This window comes from Leptidea sinapis, chromosome 31 (genome assembly GCF_905404315.1).
Source record: "Leptidea sinapis chromosome 31, ilLepSina1.1, whole genome shotgun sequence".
NCBI lineage: Eukaryota > Metazoa > Arthropoda > Insecta > Lepidoptera > Pieridae > Leptidea > Leptidea sinapis.
In genome coordinates, this window is record NC_066295.1 from 442,432 (window position 1) to 460,953 (window position 18,522).

At 36.2% G+C, this 18,522-nt stretch overlaps 1 protein-coding gene across 1 annotated transcript in view; it reads left to right on the forward strand.

Moving 5' to 3' along the window:
- The window catches only part of LOC126974163 (RRP12-like protein), a 35,856-nt gene extending 17,907 nt beyond the window's left edge, over window positions 1-17,949 (forward strand). The window contains exons 10-19 of the mRNA XM_050821597.1: window positions 710-1,354; window positions 1,638-2,116; window positions 6,744-6,916; window positions 7,284-7,495; window positions 9,627-9,883; window positions 10,335-10,546; window positions 12,207-12,377; window positions 13,359-13,518; window positions 16,960-17,100; window positions 17,814-17,949. Coding sequence (XP_050677554.1) covers window positions 710-1,354; window positions 1,638-2,116; window positions 6,744-6,916; window positions 7,284-7,495; window positions 9,627-9,883; window positions 10,335-10,546; window positions 12,207-12,377; window positions 13,359-13,518; window positions 16,960-17,100; window positions 17,814-17,895 — 2,532 coding nt within the window. The 3' untranslated portion in view covers window positions 17,896-17,949. The remainder of the gene's footprint in view (window positions 1-709; window positions 1,355-1,637; window positions 2,117-6,743; window positions 6,917-7,283; window positions 7,496-9,626; window positions 9,884-10,334; window positions 10,547-12,206; window positions 12,378-13,358; window positions 13,519-16,959; window positions 17,101-17,813) is intronic.
- Window positions 17,950-18,522: the final 573 nt, after the last annotated feature.

The following is an 18,522-nucleotide window of genomic DNA, read 5'->3' on the forward strand; positions in this document are numbered from 1 at the left end:
CATTATCTTAAACTCCATCATAATTGTCACATGCATGTTCGTTCAAGAAATTAATCAGCGGTTGTATGTTCTCAACAACAAGCAGGTTTTTCAATGCTTATTCTCTTTGTTTCTGAGTTGATTCGACATCAAGTTAAGCAAAACTATTTGTTGTAGTGATTGGATTATATTATGACAGCTGGTATGAATGTCTTTGCTTGATACTTCTTGCCGATTATCTGTATTTTCGTTTTCTTGGTTTTGGTTTCAAGTTATTGGCCTGCAGTAATTTGGAATTCGCTTATTGAGCTTTTATCGCTTATAGAGATATTTTAAATATACATTATTTATAAATATTTATATCTTTCTATTTTTTGAATCAAAAACCAACAATAAACATAATGTGTGTATTCAAGATAGGCGTATTATATTCGCCAGTCAATTTTGCGAAGAAGATTTCTCATGCATCTTACGTCAGTAAAATAAGAGCCAGTCCCTTTATCACTTTGCGGAGATTCCAAACTGAAAAGTTTGAAGAGCATAAAGTTATATTATGAAAGATAGTTGTCAAAATACATTAATACAGATGAACTAACCTAATATTTTCTTATACATTCACAATGGTTTCGGCATCGTTATTACAATAATTGTCACACACAAAATACTGATACTTTCTAACGATTTGTTCTAATCTGAATGAATGCTTTTCTATTAATTATTTTTATTGCAGATAGGCAATGAGAAAATTGCGTATACTTTGGCGCCGCTGTTGAAGAAACTAAACGAACGTAAAGAAAGCCATAATTTCTTCAATGAAAAAGAGGTTGAATATGCGACTGGTTGTGCTGTGAAAGCCTTGGGACCGGAGTTTGTACTCAAAGTAATACCACTACGAGATGGCGAAAACATAAATTTGGACAGGAGTTGGTTACTGCCAGTCCTGAAGGAAAAAATTACTAATTCCAAGCTACAGTACTTCGCGACCGAGATTTTGGAGATGGCAACATTTTGTAGGAAAAAATCGCGAGAACTTGCTGCAAAGAATGATAATGCCGGTGCTCATACTTACGATTTACTATGCCACCAACTTTGGGCCTTATTGCCGAGTTTCTGCAACAAGCCAGTAGACATTGTGGACAGTTTCAAATTAGTTGCCCGGGTGTTGGGTAGCGTTTTGAAAGATAATCCCGAGTTTAGACTGTCTATAATGCAAGCATTGAGGAAGTTAATAGCTGGTGTGAGTTGTGAAGACGAAAGAAATGAATTGAGTCGCTTTGCTAAAAATTATATACCTATTTTATTAAACATTTATATGACTCCCGTGAAAGGAAGCACTGCTGAGGGTCAACGATTAGCTGCTCTTGAAACCATACAGGTATACTAATAAGTAATAAGTCAAATTATAATTATAGTAAGCTGACACAGAATTGAAATCGTGTGAATGAAATCCTGCAATGGAGAGCTCTATATATTAAATTATTATTTACTTTTTTTAATTTTATTGCATAAACTTTTTGTGAATTTTATCTTAACTATATAACCTTACCTTACTCTGTTTAATTATATTCCTCATTCATTTTTATTACATAAATTCTAGCTTTAAAAATTCTTCCTGTGTAGGGATAACATTGTCAAAAAACAAGTTGTTATTGTTACAGGTATACCTTACTATAAGCGAGCCATCTTTATGCGAAGAATTATTCCAAAACGCGATCCAACAATTGCAAACATCAGAGAATGATCACTTTAAGCGTGAATCCATACTTGATATCGTCCGAATATTAGTACTCTATCAGAAAAGTGAACACATAGCAGAACTGTTTGATAAATGGTTATATCCACTGTGTGAGACGATTCCAGAAGATTTCAAGAAAAAATCCAACAAAAAGAAGAACAACGAAATGGATGGAGTCGTTGAAGGTTGTGAAAAAATTGATGAAACGCAATTACGTTATAAGGATAGAGTTAAATTATTGGAGATGGAACATAAAAAGGCGTACAGGATATTAGAGGAGATATTTAAGTGTGACAGTGAGACATGTAAAAAGTTTATTAAGGATAATTATAAAAAGATAAGGCAATTATTAATGTCGTCATTGAATAAAGCAGCTGATAGCAGTAAAGCGGCTCGGTTAAGGTGAGTGTGTTTATTACTTTCAAAAATATTGAAATTGATATGTTAGACACTAATATACCTACCCGTGTACATAGATTTTAATAGGTATTGGTCAGTTATTATTATTAGTTTAATTTATAAATTTTTATACTTCAGAAGCGTGCCAACATCAATATCTTGTTGGTATTTTTAAACGTAACCTCTCCACTCAGTTGTTGTTCTGGACTGGGAGTGAGAGTGTTTAAAGTGAGGCTAGTGAAAGAGATGGGAGAACTTTCGCTGGCACTTGATGATGATGTCGGTACGTGGTTTATATTGGAGGAGGCAGACGGCGAGTGAGTGATCCGCTACACCAGAGGTCGAGAGCTGCGCTGTTGGTCCCTGCGATGTCCACTCTGCACTCTGGTATCGGTTCGGGAATACAGCACACACGATTGTACGAAAGGGCTTCTGGAGCAACGCGCGGAATGCCATACATCAACTTGATGGGGTGGATCGCACCCGGTGGTTTACTTGAGATGTATGCAGAACGAGCCCGCGTGTCTCTCAACTGCTCATTCTCTCATTTGATCTCATATAACAAATTGATATATTTTCATTCAAAATAGGATATGACATCACTCAGCGGGCTTTTTTTCATCAAAAAATATGTTTACAAAGTAATATTGTACAATTAAAGTTATTAATTCGAAGATATTGATCGCGTTCTCGGTTCTCAGAATTTGCTTCCAGACCAACAGCAACAAACTACACAGTAAGCAGTGTATTTCCCTGATATCATTGAATAAGTTCTTCGTGATCTCTTTATGTACTTTTGATTTGCATAGTTTATTTTTGGCTTTTTATTTTGTTAATTACTTTTTCAATACAAACTATACACGAAACACACCCACAACATATAACACAACACAAAACACTCACGCTACCTTCCAAACACCAACTGTTTTATCACATTTAAATATTCACTTCACCTGTTATATCTCTCATAAATACTTAACCGAACTAGTAAATTTAAGTAAATTACATATTATATATTATACTACATCTGGACTATCTTGGCAAACGTTCAGTATGGATATTTTTCAAAATCTTATGATTGATAACCATGACAATGGCTAATTCGGAAATTCTTAGAGAACTCGATACGCCCGATGACTTTTGCCATATTGCACATAGTCCTGACTGTTGTAGAACTCTTGTTAACACTAAATTTGATATTAAAATTCTGACCTTTAATATCAGAAGTATCCAACGTAATTTCGATAGCTTTTTGGTGACCCTGTCTAGATTTAGTATGCTCTTTGACGTTATAGTATTGACCGAATGCTGGATACATGAGGACTCTACCATACCCCAAATAGAGGGATACAATTTTTTTAGAACTAATAAATACATAAATAGAGCAGGAGGCGTAGTTGCTTATGTAAATGAACGTTGGTCACCGCAAGTTGATGAGCCCGTTGTTGAAGATGCAAATTGCTTAAAAATTACTTTAAAAAATCAACTTGTCGTACTAGCCCTATATCGATCGCCGTCATTTATAAATACATCGTCTTTTCTAGATTCTCTAGCTACAGTAATCCAAGATATTAAAGATGCTCGTTGTGTAATTGTTGCTGGGGATATTAATATTAATATTTGCTCTAATGATGATAGTCAAATGGCTACTTGCGCGAAATATCTGTGTTTGTTAGCAGAGCTAAACCTTCAGCCTATCGTAAATAAACCTACACGAATTAATTCGTGCCTAGATCACATTCACGTAACTTCTAAGTACCACTCGGAGTCAGTTATTTACAAATCAGATATTACAGATCATGATATTGTAATTGCCGGAATAGTAGCTAAAGATACCAAACAACATAAAACTTGAAGACTCACAAAGAATTATAATCTAGAGCGCATTGTAGAAGAATTAAGACAGGCTGACTGGACAGAAGTCTATAATAGCATTGATATAAACAAAGCAGTATCTGTTTTTGATACTATTCTAACAAACATTATAAGCAAACATTTAGAAGAGAAACGAATAAGTCGATCCAGAATTACTTTCAAGCCTTGGATGACGCCTGGTCTAATTAGGTGTGCTAGGCACAAAGATCGCTTACATTTACACTTACGTAAGAATCCCAACAATAACACGGTCAAACTCATTTACACACGTTACCGAAATTTTTACTATGATCTTTTGCGAAAACTAAAACACAAACATGAGTCATTTGAATTGGAAAAAAACAAACACGACCCTAAAAAGCTCTGGAAGAGTATAAGAACAATTTCCCACACCAAGAAAATAAATCAAGTACCACTAGAACTCACCAATATTAAAGATACTGTAACGGAATCTCTAGATTATTCCAATGAATATTTTGCAGGCATAGGTAAAACTCTTGCAAACAAGATACTCACACCATGCAATGTAACAGAAGTTTCACTCGCTAGTAAGATAATACTCGAAAATACTCCAACGCAAATCATTTTTCTTAGGACCCACTGATGAACGAGAAATTGAATCCTTGATAAGTAACGCTAATCTTGACAGTGCTCCTGGACTGGATGGAATATCAAACCGCCTTTTGAATATTAGCAAAAAATATATTACTCCCCCCCTGACGAGCATATGTAATCTAAGTTTATCTCAAGGCATTTTTCCTACTGCCTGGAAAATGGCTGCAATTGTTCCTATTCATAAGTCGGGTAACAAATTGAATCCTACGAACTATAGACCGATTTCTTTATTAGGATCATTCTCAAAAATTTTGGAAAAACTAGTACACAAGCGATTGACAAGTTTTCTTGACGCACATAAAATAATATCTGACAGACAATTCGGGTTTCGCACTAAAAAATCAACGGAAAACGCTGTAGACTTAGTAACAAAAATTATTTCTTCCAAACTAGATAAGCAGCAAGCATGTATCGGTGTATTTTTAGACCTCGCGAAGGCTTTTGATACAGTCTGTATTCCTATACTTTTACGAAAACTTGAGCTCCTAGGTATTCGAGGTAATTGCCTGAACTGGTTCAAAAGCTATTTAATGTGCCGAACTCAGTGTGTTATAGTGGATCATAAGAAAAGCAATCCAAGTACAATAGATTTTGGCGTCCCCCAAGGAAGTATATTAGGCCCCACGTTATTCCTTTTGTATATAAATGACATCAAAACTAAAGTATCCAGCTCTGACGTCATCTGTTATGCCGATGATACAGCTCTTTTATTTTACGGGAAAAACTGGGATACTGCACTACACACAGCGGAACAAGGAATGAGGAATATTGCAACTTGGCTACAAAATAATCTTCTCACTTTAAATCTCAGTAAAACACAGTACATCTGTTTCCATAAAACGAAAACTTCATCCCCTTCCCACATTTTTGATATTAAAGTCCACACATGTCCTGTTGCTCTATCTGGCCCTTGCTCTTGCAATAGTATAAGTAGAACTACTCATATAAAATACTTAGGAGTCGTCATGGACGAAAACTTAAACTTTAAGCAACATCTTAATACAACAGCGAAAAGAGTCCGCAAGCTGATCTATATTTTTAAGAACTTACGCGCTTCAGCATCTTTAAATCTGCTAAAAACCATTTATTTTGCAATCGGTCAATCTGTATTATCTTATTGTATCACCGTATGGGGAGGGGCGGCTACTTCACACATGATACTCTTAGAAAGAGCACAGAGAGCTGTCCTTAAAGTGATTTTTAAAAAACCTATTAGATACCCAACACATAAACTATATAAAGACTTAGAACTTCTTTCTGTCCGAGGTATATTTATCTTGCGTGTTATGACAAGCATGCATAAGGAGGTCTTGAATTTGCCTAATTATAAAACCTACTAGATAGCCGTTCGTACAAGATTCCAACACCAATAATAAATACAACATTTGCAAGTAGATTTAGCCCATTCTTACATACATATATATACAACAAGGTAACTTTAAAATGTTCTATTAAAAATTGCTCGGTCCATCAGGTCAAATTTAAAATACAGAGATGGTTACACACACTCACTTATGCAGACATGGAAGCTATTCTTAAAGTGATAGCTTAGCATTCATATAATGTTAATACTTTGTAACATGATTAAGCAGATACTAACATTCACTCACACCCACCCTCACACACACACACACATGCACACACACCCAGAGACACACACGTGTACACACACACATATACAGAGTGCACTTTTTGACCTTTCGGTTCATATTGTTAACCTTAGGATGTAAATTGGTTGCCTACAGGACAGGCTACGCCTAGTGTAGGGACCAAATATAATGTAATATTATGTGATAAAGTGTCTGTATATAATAAATAAATAAATAAATAAAAATAAAATAAATATTTAACAGCCTGAGGGCAGTCGTTCCATTCCCAATCTGTGGAATCATTAAGAAAGTCATTAATGTTATAGTATACTACCTTTACCACACAAATTTTTTTTAACAATTCTTTTGACTTTTAACAAAATTTTCTTCTGGGATCTTGTTGTAAAAGCATATACATCGACCCACAAACGACTTACTAACACGACTTAGCCGAGTAGTAGGCGTAACAAGTTTATGTTTGTTCCTCGTGTTAACATTATGATTGTCACTGTTTCTAGCAAATTCCTCAACATGCTTATGATGACTTTCAGGTGTATACAGCATTTAATAAACATGTCTTCGAATCTCAGTGCGGAAAGCAAGCTGTTGAAGTCAGCGACCGCAGAGGCGGTAGTATGTACGAAGGATATCAACTCCAAGTGTCGCCAGTGTGCCTTCAACCTTATTAACACCGTGGGAAATGTATTGAAGTGTCAGGATGGAGGTAAACATTAATAATTGAGATATTAATATAAGAAATATGCCTATTCAAATGTGGCAAGTAATTTTAAAAATGTATTTGTGTCACTGTTATCTGATGTGTCACATATATGTATGAGTGTTACTGATATGCGGGCCCCCTTGTAATTTACTATGTATGGTAATACCAAGAAAAACAGTCGAATATATAATTCCAGAGTTTTAGAATTACCTTAACCTCTGTTTGTTGCACATTTGGTAGTTGAAATATAAGGCTAGGCAACAAGTTCTAAAACATGTTAACTGCTGATAAAGATCCTAAAACATGAGCGGTGGCTCATTCGGTTCGGCATGTCGTCATATTTTGAAAGCCTATATTTTATTCGTTTCAGGTATGGAAGCGTTCATTACAATACTGTCGTCTGGTTTATCTGCCCATGTTCCCCGTATCGTCAGCGCTACGGTCCGCTCGCTAGCTTCGGCTCTTTTCGACTTCTCTGAAGAAATGGGTTTGGACAACGTACAGAATATACTGGAGACTGTTTGTGACCTCATGGTCGGCAACAATCGGGAAGTGGTCGCCGCCTGTATGAGCTTCATCAAGGTATTTATACATGTGTCAGTGGCCGCATTCGCTCAGCATCCGTGTAGTAGCAAAGGATATATAATAGTTTAGTTGATACAAGGAATATATAATAGTGTAGAAGATACAAAGAATATTTAATAGTGTAGTTGATATAAAGAATATATAATAGTGTAGTTGATACAAAGAATATATAATAGTGTAGAAGATACAAAGAATATATAATAGTGTAGTTGATACAAGGAATATATAATAGTGTAGAAGATACAAAGAATATTTAATAGTGTAGTTGATACAAAGAATATATAATAGTGTAGAAGATACCGAGAATATTTAATAGTGTAGTTGATACAAAGAATATATAATAGTGTATTTGATACAAGGAATATATAATAGTGTTGAAGATACAAAGATTATTTAATAGTGTAGTTGATACAAAGAATGTATAATAGTGTAGTTGATACAAAGATTATATAATAGTGTAGAAGATACAAAGAATATATAATAGTGTAGTTGATACAAATAATATATAATAGTTTAGTAGATAAAAAGAGTGGATGGTTGTGGCTTATGTCAGGCTAGTCACAAAATAATTCTTAAAAATGAATTCACCTACAATGAATTCAAGCTCTAAAGGTTGATGCATCCAATATACGATAATTTATAATTGTACAGTTTATACTTTATTACTTGTTATGAAAAAGTTTCTATTATTTAAAAACAACTCATATATTGACTGCAGCACCTTACAAACTAATCTGTTATCATGTATATTACAACCATTGTAAAATACTCTATTTGATTGAAAGGAGTGGCTGTTAAGTTTCTTATTATTATCATGCTCTTCTCGCGAGCTTAACTTTTTGCGAACATATGGTAAATTCAGTAATTTAAAAGTTTGAACTATTTGTAGTGACGATTCAATAGCGTTTAGTTTAAGCCTAATTGAATAAAGTTTATTTGACGTTGACATTGAATGATGACACGCAGCACATATTTCAAGTTAAAATTGCTAATTTGATAATTTAAGATTTTAACATGCTATGTTATGAGATGACCAAACCAAAAAATATTTAGATGTCATGATTTTTATGAATATTATCCAAAATACTGATCAAATTAATTATTTTCGATACAAACATATTTTATTTCTATTGTTCTTATTTAATTTGTCGCCTATTAATTGATATTATGCTTACGTAGCTCGCTTCTGAGTAATTTCGCGCATTTTCTATCTCTGGAATAAGTGTGAAAGAAATCACAAGGTGGTTTAGCCGCGGCCATATTGCTGTTTAATATTGTTAAGGGAGACAGACCGTCAAGTCAAACAGACGGATACACTTTGTTTCTAAAGCATAGTCATGCTTTAACTGACATCATCATTATTAATTTGTTATGTTTTTAAAGGGTTAACCTCACTTCTGGGATTTATAGACAAATAAAATTTGAAAACAACATAGCCTCGCATAGATGAAGCCACAACCCGAGAGTTGAACAAAGCATACATGATTTTATGACGATACGTCATTCGAATGGTTAGCTCAGTTGAAAGAGCACTCACACGTAACGCGAGAGGTCGTAGGTTCGAGTCCCGCATTGTTTATAAAATTTTGTTTTCAAATTTTATTTGTGTATCAACATAATTACAACAGTGGTTTGTTGCCTTGTCTATTACAACATACCACCCGGAAATATAGTAATAATTATTTATGCATCTGTTGTGTAATAAGGGGTATTAAAACACGAATGAGGGTTTTTCTGTTTATATGTGGGTGAATAGGGTTATATTATTATGTGATAATAGTAATTGTATTACTTAATTATCAACAGTTGGATACAAGACTTTATCTACAGCCATAATATGAATCCTCTATAAAAGATTCTGAAACATTTGGCTTACTGCTAACATTAAAAAAGCCAGTCCTAGTAACTATTACACCATCCAAACGAGTGTTGTAATGTTGTACTGAATTTCATTACAACACTCTTTTGGATGATGTATTGGTTATTATGACATTTGTTTTAATGTTGGCAATAAGCCTACTGTTTTAGGATAATAGGGGATTTAAAGCATGGGTGTAGATAAATAACCAAGAAAACTTTATTATGTATTGAATTGTGTGTGATCACGTGACTGGATAATATATTCCAGGTTTATACAAAAGTGTTGCCAAATGACGTGATATTGGGAAGTCTACCAATTATATTCAAAAGTCTGTCCGTAATGTCGGAAGATTGCAAGCGTCATTCCCGTCTAGAGATCGGGTATTTCTTGTCCCGGATGACCAGAAAATTTGGTGCAGACACCCTGGAGAAGTTGATACCGACACAAGATGAGGTTATGTTAAGGCGGCTCAGGAATATAAGAAAGTTGGATAGTAGGAAGAAGAGAATAAAAGAAGGACAGAGGTATGGCTCATAATGTTAAAGATCATTTAATTGTTAGCATATTTTTTCCAAACTGTGGACTGAATACCTCGTTAGGAAATGTCCCTGTCGTTAGGATATGGCGGCCACCCCCAGGTGAACGCGGCCCTGGGCGATCTAATTTAAAACTATAATATGACCGCTTGCCGTCAGCTGAGACAATGACTGTGAGTCGACCACTATATGATTGTCTCATTCAAAGAGACTCATTGCGTGACTTATACATACAGTCCACGTTCCCTAGGGCTATGTACTGAACGGAATGACCAGCTTAAAATAAATTGCAATGTATTATAAGGGAAGAATAACACTGCGTCCCTGTCTGATACGATGTTGTTGTCTAATTCTGTCTCGCTTTTTACCTCCTAACAATCAATACTTCTGAAACTCATTTCGAAGTTTCGCATAATAATGCTGATAATATCAATTTCAGGGACCAAGGTGGTGATTCGGTCACAGAAACGATACGAGGTACTTCGAAAACTCTAGAAGATATATTAAAGGATTCTGACTCCGAACTAGAGTATTTAGATGATGAGCAGCCCAAGAGTAAAAAGAAGAAGGGCAAGAACCAGGCCTGGATCGAGGACGACCCGGAGAATATTGTGGACTTGGCTGATGTCTCCTCTTCCAGGAAGATTACTGGTAATTGAAACAATATCCTTATCGAAATGTTCTCTTAGGCATCGATCTAACAATCCATACTAGATTCCTATCATCAACGAGAACTATTAAGATGTTTTATATAAATGCTTGGTTGCCAGTAGCGATTGTTTTGGATATTTCTATTGTTTCTAATATTCAGTTGCCTGTCGCTGCGACCATCCTCATCTTAGTTGTCTGACTGAATTGTTTGCATTACAATATATACTTCGGTGTTTTTTATACTTACAAGTAACGAATTGCATGTATTTTTAACCGACTTAAAAAAAGAAGGAGGTTCTCAATTCGTCGGTATTTTTTTCTTTTTATGTTTGTTACCCCAAAACTTTCGACTGTGTGAACCGATTTTTATAATTCTTTTTTTATTTGAAAGCTGGTGCTTCCCGAATGGTCCATTGTAATTTGGTCCATATCTGACATTGGAATCCGTGAGAAAACCATAAGTCTTAAATTTTGCTATACATACGTTTAGCAAAGTGGATAATAAATTTACAAATAACTCAATATCGCGCCAACCGATGATTCTTTTTTTACTGGAAAGTATATACTTCAAAGATAGTTTGGTGAGAGTTTGGTTAGGTTCTGATAACGGAATCCATGACAAAGTATACGGAACACTGTCTGTAATCAAATTGCAAAGTACTTACGTTCATTGCTGCATTGAAAAATTTTGTATATTTACACATATTTAGACAAATTGTTAGTAAGTGTACTTCAAATTCACTAAAAATCATAAAATAAAATAGAATTAACAAAAAAACAACCGCCTTCAAAAACACTATTCCAAAACAATAGATATAATGTGCACTAAAAAGTATAAAAATAATTGCGTATTTTTATACAATCGAAATTATTAATCTTATTCTAGCTTCGATTATTGTAATTTTTGGAGTCGGTGTCATCCAAGATAGGTTTGTTACTACATACATAGTTATAGGTGAGATGTGCTCGAGTCGTGAGGAGACGAGAGGCGTGAGCGGTTTGCGGTTGAAGGACACCGATTCGATTTGCGCAGCGACCATCTTGGATATCAAAAAATGATCCCAAATTCGTTCTCTGCATCCTCGAGATCCTCAGATTCGATATCTAAATGTTGAAATCACAATTTGTGCGGCGGCCATCTTCGATTTAAAAAAAAACTGCACGATTAGGCTAGTAAGGAAGCCCGAGAGTAAGAAATACTTTTCCTCGATCGGTGTCAATCGCACTATCCCCTGAACAAAAACGTCTCAAATTTCCGTGACACTCTATTCCGTTTAATTTTTAAAAAATTACCCTCACGCGCCTAAAGAAGTTTCACTTGAAAATGCATACAAATATCACAGCATTTCGTACTATTGTAATGTATAACTGTAAGTTTTATAAAATATTACGCGGTCCTTCCAGGGTGGGGTCGTTGACCCGCATCGCTCGGCAGGTGTCTCAGCCATGCCCGCGTCGAACGTATATCTAACGCTATATATATACGTTCGAGCGCTTTTTGCCTAAGTGTTGGGAAAACCTCGCCTTATGTTAGTTTCTTCGTTCCTGTATCCCTAATACCTTCTTTAGTTTAAGTAGATTGTTCGTTCCTGCATTAGCACTTAAAATAAGTTAATTCAACCGTTTCAAGCGTTACTACAAATTTTCCTCAAATTTACAGCAACTGATCCCAAACAAAAGAAACGCACAGTAGAAGTGAAGGCTCAGAAAAAGAAGGACGGCGGCTTCAGAACGGCGCCTGATGGCAGACTGATCATCGCTGATGACGAAGTTGAGGATGAAGAGGAACAAAAACCGAGTGGCGATATCGACACGGACACTGATGATACTGGTATGTAAATAAGTGTTGGTCAATCATTCCGTAGTCGTAGCCTTTTCTTGTTACCGATGTTTACACCGCTTGAGCGAGCGATGATAGCACTCTTTTGTTTTCTAAAAGTATTTTCCAAAGTGGGCTAATGTAAAAAAAAATCTACCCCCGTTTCATAGTTGACTCAATTTACACAAAACTTCCTTCCTCCGGGTCACTCGACTATGATGATTTCCAAACGAGTCAACTGTTCTACAATTATTTTTTTATTGTTCCATGGCATGGGCTTATGACAAAATTTTATTGCATTTTGTTGAAGATGACGCCCACCATTGCATCTGTAACTTTTATCTGCACCTAAACTAGCTCTCATGTTATTTAGCACTCATTATTTGGCAGAGCACTTCAGGAACCATCATGGAATGGAGTGAAATGTATTACAACCATAAACTTAGTATACTACTACCGTAATATACCCTGTTTATACCGTAATAAACCTAGGTGTGATAAAGAGACGGAATAGATGAAGACCATGAAACTGTTTTGAAATAATTTTGTGTCCATTAGTCTCCTGTCAAAATGGACCGCGATTTAGTTTTAGTGTTTTTATCTTTATTGTAAATTTTGTATTGTAATTTTTAATTACTTCAGCTTTACACGAATCCTATTTTTAAAATTCATATTATGTTATTTCAAAACTTTTTTTGTGCTGTATACTTTCAAAACATATAGTTTATACGCCATCTTCCATCCACAGACTCAAAACATATCAGCTGTAGCCATATTATATCGGTGCTACCTCTGTTTCTCAGCGAGAAAATATCGGACATGATCGTCCGTGTGTGCTGGTTATTATAATAATTCACGTGCACTTTCCGTGTCAACGAGACGGATAGATTGTCCGCGAACGACAGAAACGGCTAGTATTGGCGGTCAATGACGGGACCTCTGAGCTCTGCACTCATGGGTGTGGAAATATTTTCATAAATATATACCTTTTAGATGGCGAGAGCGACGAAAAGCCTTCAAAGCTACTGAAAGCTGGAACCAAACGCCGCTACGATGATATTCTCAGCGCGAAAAGTGGAAGGAGTGGCCGCAGTCGAGCCTCCACAGCGACCGCGACCTCCAAGTACAGAACGGGCGGGAGCGGCATCCACAGGTGAGCGCGGGAGTTCAGGCAGTATACTAATGATACTCAACCAGAGAACGCAAATAAAACATGGAAGCAGTCTTGTCAAACTAAGAGGGCTGCACTAAAAGTATCGGGAATCAAAGAAGTGACACAACATTATTATTAAAAAATGTATTTATTGCTTTTCGAAGTATTCTCCGCGAAATTTGACACATTTATCCATACGATGGAACCACTCATTGAAGCAACCATTCCATTCGGATGTTAGGGTCTCCAAAATGCCCGTTTTGTAGGCGTCCACAGCTTCTTCAGGTGATGAAAATCTCTGACCACGCAATTTATTCTTTATTTTAGGGAAAGTATAGAAATCATTAGGGCCTAGGTCGGGGCTGTACGGCGGATGTTCTAATAATTCTATATTTTCTTGCTCTAAAAACTCTTTGTTCTGTGCGCGGTGTGAGAACTCGCATTGTCGTGATGGAGGATGATGCGGTGGTTGCGGTTCTCTTTACGGAGTTCGGAAACGACCTGTGGCAAACAAATGCTAGCATACGATTCTGCATTAACCGTTCTTTGTCCATCAAGAGGAATAGTCGCAACATGGCCGGTTTTGGAGACAAACGTGGCCACCATTTTTTTTGCAACACTCCGTGAACGAACAATTTTTGTTGGCTTTAACTCATTTTCGAACACCCAAACTCGTGACTGGTTTTTTGTTTCGGGTTCGTACGCGTATATCCAGGATTCGTCACCTGATACGATGTTGAATACAGCATTTGAGGATCCTGCGTGGAATTCTACGAGAGTTCTGACGCACCAAGTAACGCGAGCCGCTTTTTGCACTTCACAGAGCAATTGCGGTATCCATCGGGAAAACAACTTTTTTACACCTAATTGTTCATGCAAGATTATTTGTATTTGACTCATGCCAATGTCTAAAGTTGCCTGAATTTCGCGGTATGTTACATGTCGATCTTCCTCAATCAGCTTACGCACAGCATCGCCGTTTTCTTTGGTGACTGCAGTTTTTGGACGACCTTGGCGGGGATCACTACTGAGCTTGACACGTCCACGTTGAAATTCAGCAAACCATCGATAAATTGTGGTTTTGGATGGGGCTTCATCTCCAAATGCAGAAATCATCCGGTCAACACACTGTTTTTGTATTAAACCACTTCGAAAGTCATAATAAATCATCGCTCTAATATTTTCTCGAGTCAATTCTATTTTCTCAACGAGTTTGAAAAGACCTTGTGACAAGACCGAGAATCTTTTTTTAAATAAATAAATGGTATTCGATTTTTAAAACCAAGGAGTTTTCAATTAACAAGATTTTAATATGACAGGAACAGTGGAAATATTCCATTCCCGATACTTTTAGTGCAGCCCTCGTATCTACCGTAGATTATTATCGCTAAAAATTCACATAATTAAGTCACAATACAGTTACTTTGTCATGCGCTCAACGTGATCGGTTCTCGGCATGACATCATAACGGTAACCATGGGTAACTGGTTCGCATGCTTGACATATTGTTAATGTTTGTCAGATATGTGGACGATGTATACGTTATGTATGTGGGGATTAGTCATGATAACAGAAATGGATTTTTAACTACACATATAAGCTAGATTAGCATCTTTAAGCGAATTATTTATACGGACTTTGAATTCACTCGCAGCTCGGGCTGTCTACTCGAAAATCTGACGCTAAGCGTCAGATTTTCGAGTGATACACGAGAACGTCAGATTTAGGACCGTTACATGATATATAATATATAATTTTATTACTTATATAATATCATATCGGCTATCATCGGCTCATGCTGGAAAATATAAATTTACGCACAAACAAATTAACAATTGCGAATAGTTTAAAAATCAGGTTATAATGAAATTAAATTCAAATTAATTCTGTGGATCGAACAGACACGTCCGTTTGGTACGCGCTCCAGTATTAGACTGCCCGCCCGCTCCTACGGCTATGTCCGAGCTCGACTCGTGAGATGTCGGCTCGGGTTTGCTAGTTTCCGAGCGGGTTCTCTAACACGGCCTCTTTCCATACGTTACATTCCAACTGCGGGCCTACCATGAACTCTTATTGCGATTCAATTGACAACCTAAAATTAACTGCTTTGCTATTTCGTACCACGACGTGATTAGAGCTATCTAATTTAGGTTGACGTCAAATGAACTGATTAAATCGCAATGATGTCGATTGAATGTCAAAAATGATATCAACTGAATCGCAAACTGATTTAGTTCGTTCATTCATTCGTACCATGAGGTGTTATTTCAACCTAAACTGGATAGCTTATTGGTCAATGTGACTGATTCGAAAAAAGTTGCTACTTCCTCAGAGGAAAATGAATCGTGTTGTTAATAACTTTTAAAAAATAGTGAAATAATAGAAAAGAAAAATTTTATTGATTAAAGATGAGATGAGAATACTTTATTGGACTTTTTTGTAAAACAAATTACTGAAAATAAATACCAAAAATGAAAATACTAAAGACGAGGCAGTAAGGGCCCGGGCTATAATAGCCTGTTCGCAAGAATGAATTAAAAAAAATGTACTCTGTGGTCCTGTCAAATCAAACATCAATGGAGGTGCGTTCATAACTCGTTATTTTTACGAAAACACAATGAAACATTTAATTTCTAATTCAAAGAACTATATTTATTTATATTACTATTATTTAATAAATATAAAAAAGGGCTTAATGGTTTATAATTTGACGCAATTGCGCAATTTTAAATGTATGTTTAGTATTTTCTACGCAAAAAAACCGCTAAAATCATATCATTTTAGGTTTCGAAACGCAATTTTATTTCGTTCATTCTTCATAAGCGATCCAAACGCCATTCAGTAAAAGGCACTTCATGGTACGAATTTTAGTGATTCAGTTTAGGTACCTAAACTGAACTGCATCGGATTCGCATCGCTTATTAAAAGTTGATGGTAGGCCCTCTGATATTGTATAACTAATGCGAGGGTGTATTCGCTGTTGAATTTGTATTTGTTTTGGCGACATTACTTGTGTGCGGCTTCATCTGAGTATATTTTCTTAATATAAGTAATATAAACTATCTACAGAAATATCAAATTTTAGAGCGAGCTTTGCTTCTTTCGGGCGTCCCTGGGTGGCACTGTTTTTTTAATATAATTACCTGTTACAAACACAAAAGACAATGACATGATCGACGAGGACCACTAGTTTCGCCCATTCACTTCCCTCGCCATATTTTCGTGAAGGTACCGCCACCTGACGACGAAGAATTCCCATAATAATTCAACCGATAATAATTCATTAATTTAACATTTCTACTAGAAGTACAGAACCTGTTCTGTGTTATCGTTTAAATAATCTATTGCTTTTGAAAAGGGGTGCACTTAGGGGTAGATATATATTGTAGTGGTTTTTATGGTAATCTGTGATGCGTCAGAAAGGTTCCTGTTTATTTCCAGAGCTACGACTAGTAGTGCCGCCCCGGTCGCAGTCGCGGGCACGGAGTACAAGTCGAAGAAGGCGCAGGGTGACGTCAGCAAGAAGGGCATGCCCCAGCCGTTCGCCTATGTGCCGCTGACGAGGACATATCTTAATAAAAGGTGCACTTGATGACATCTATGTTACGAGTCTACTATGATACGTTCACTAACTAAGACCGAATCACAGACCGACTTACGTAGAATCAATGTAACCCAAAAGTAATAAACCAGTGGGAGGCTCCTTTGCACAGGATGCCGGCTAGATTATGGATAAGCAGTTTGCTTCTGAAGGGCGCCGTAGCTAGTGAAATTACTGAGCAAATGAGACTTAACATCTTATGTCTCAAGTTGACGAGCGCAGTTGTAGTGCCGCTCAGAATTTTTGGGTTTTTCAATTATCCTGAGTGGCACTGCACTGTAATGAGCAAGGCGTATCAATTACCAACAGCTGAACGTCCTGCTCGTCTCGTCCCTTATTTTCATAAAAAAAAACTAGACTCTGTGAGGTTTGTAACTACAAACATAGTTATAGGTGAGATGTGCTTGTATAACACGCGCGAAGTGAAGAGGCGAGAGCGAGGCCGCGGCGGGAGGACACCGATTACAAAAATAATAATAATCGTAACTTGAATTACATTAATTTTTAGTACATACTATATCAATTGTTTTGGAATAGTTTTTTTGAAGTTGGGTGTTTTTTTTTGTTAAATTTTTTATTTGCTACGAAAATGTAATGTTTGATGGTTCCGTGACCCCAAACACTTCATCCTATTCTCGTTTAAAAAATTATAAAACTGAATATTACTAAACCGCTTACCCAATTTGTGTTTCAGAAAAAAGGGAACTGCTCAACAATTTAAAGGAATTGTCAAATCGAAGAATAAGGTTGGCTTGAAAACTAAGAATAAAATGTAATATAATATGATAGCTGTTTATATGTATAAGTGAAATAAACTACATACTTTGTAAGTTGTTTTTTATTTGAAATAAACAGTGCCTTAAACGTTTTTTTTTCAAATAGTAACATCACAGTCTATAATATCAACAAACAGGGGGCCTACTCCTAAAACCGATATTCAATAAATCGTGGCATTAGTCGTGTCGAATCCTACTCTTAGTTACATCGTAATCAATGTCGAAACGATGATTGAATGAACGAAACATTATTGGATAATATCCAATCGGTCCTAACCCTACTCTTAGTTGAAAATGTCAGAGACGAATATTCGAATTTGACTAATAATCAAACGTCACTTTTACGATAATCTCAACGACACCTCCTAGGCTGTCGATGCTATTATCGTTTCAAGTTGTATAGATATATTTACCATACAATATACATACTTAATAAATGTTATTGAAATAATTATATGTGATTTACTATCCAACAGGATTTTTTTACTACTTTCTTGGGAGGACAATGTTACTCGCGTCCGCAGGAGATACCATCTTCTCCTAGACCTACCCTACACGTGTCGTCCGGGTGGTGCTAAATGAGTAACAATGCCGAGTGTCAGGCGGCAGTAAATAACCAGACCGATT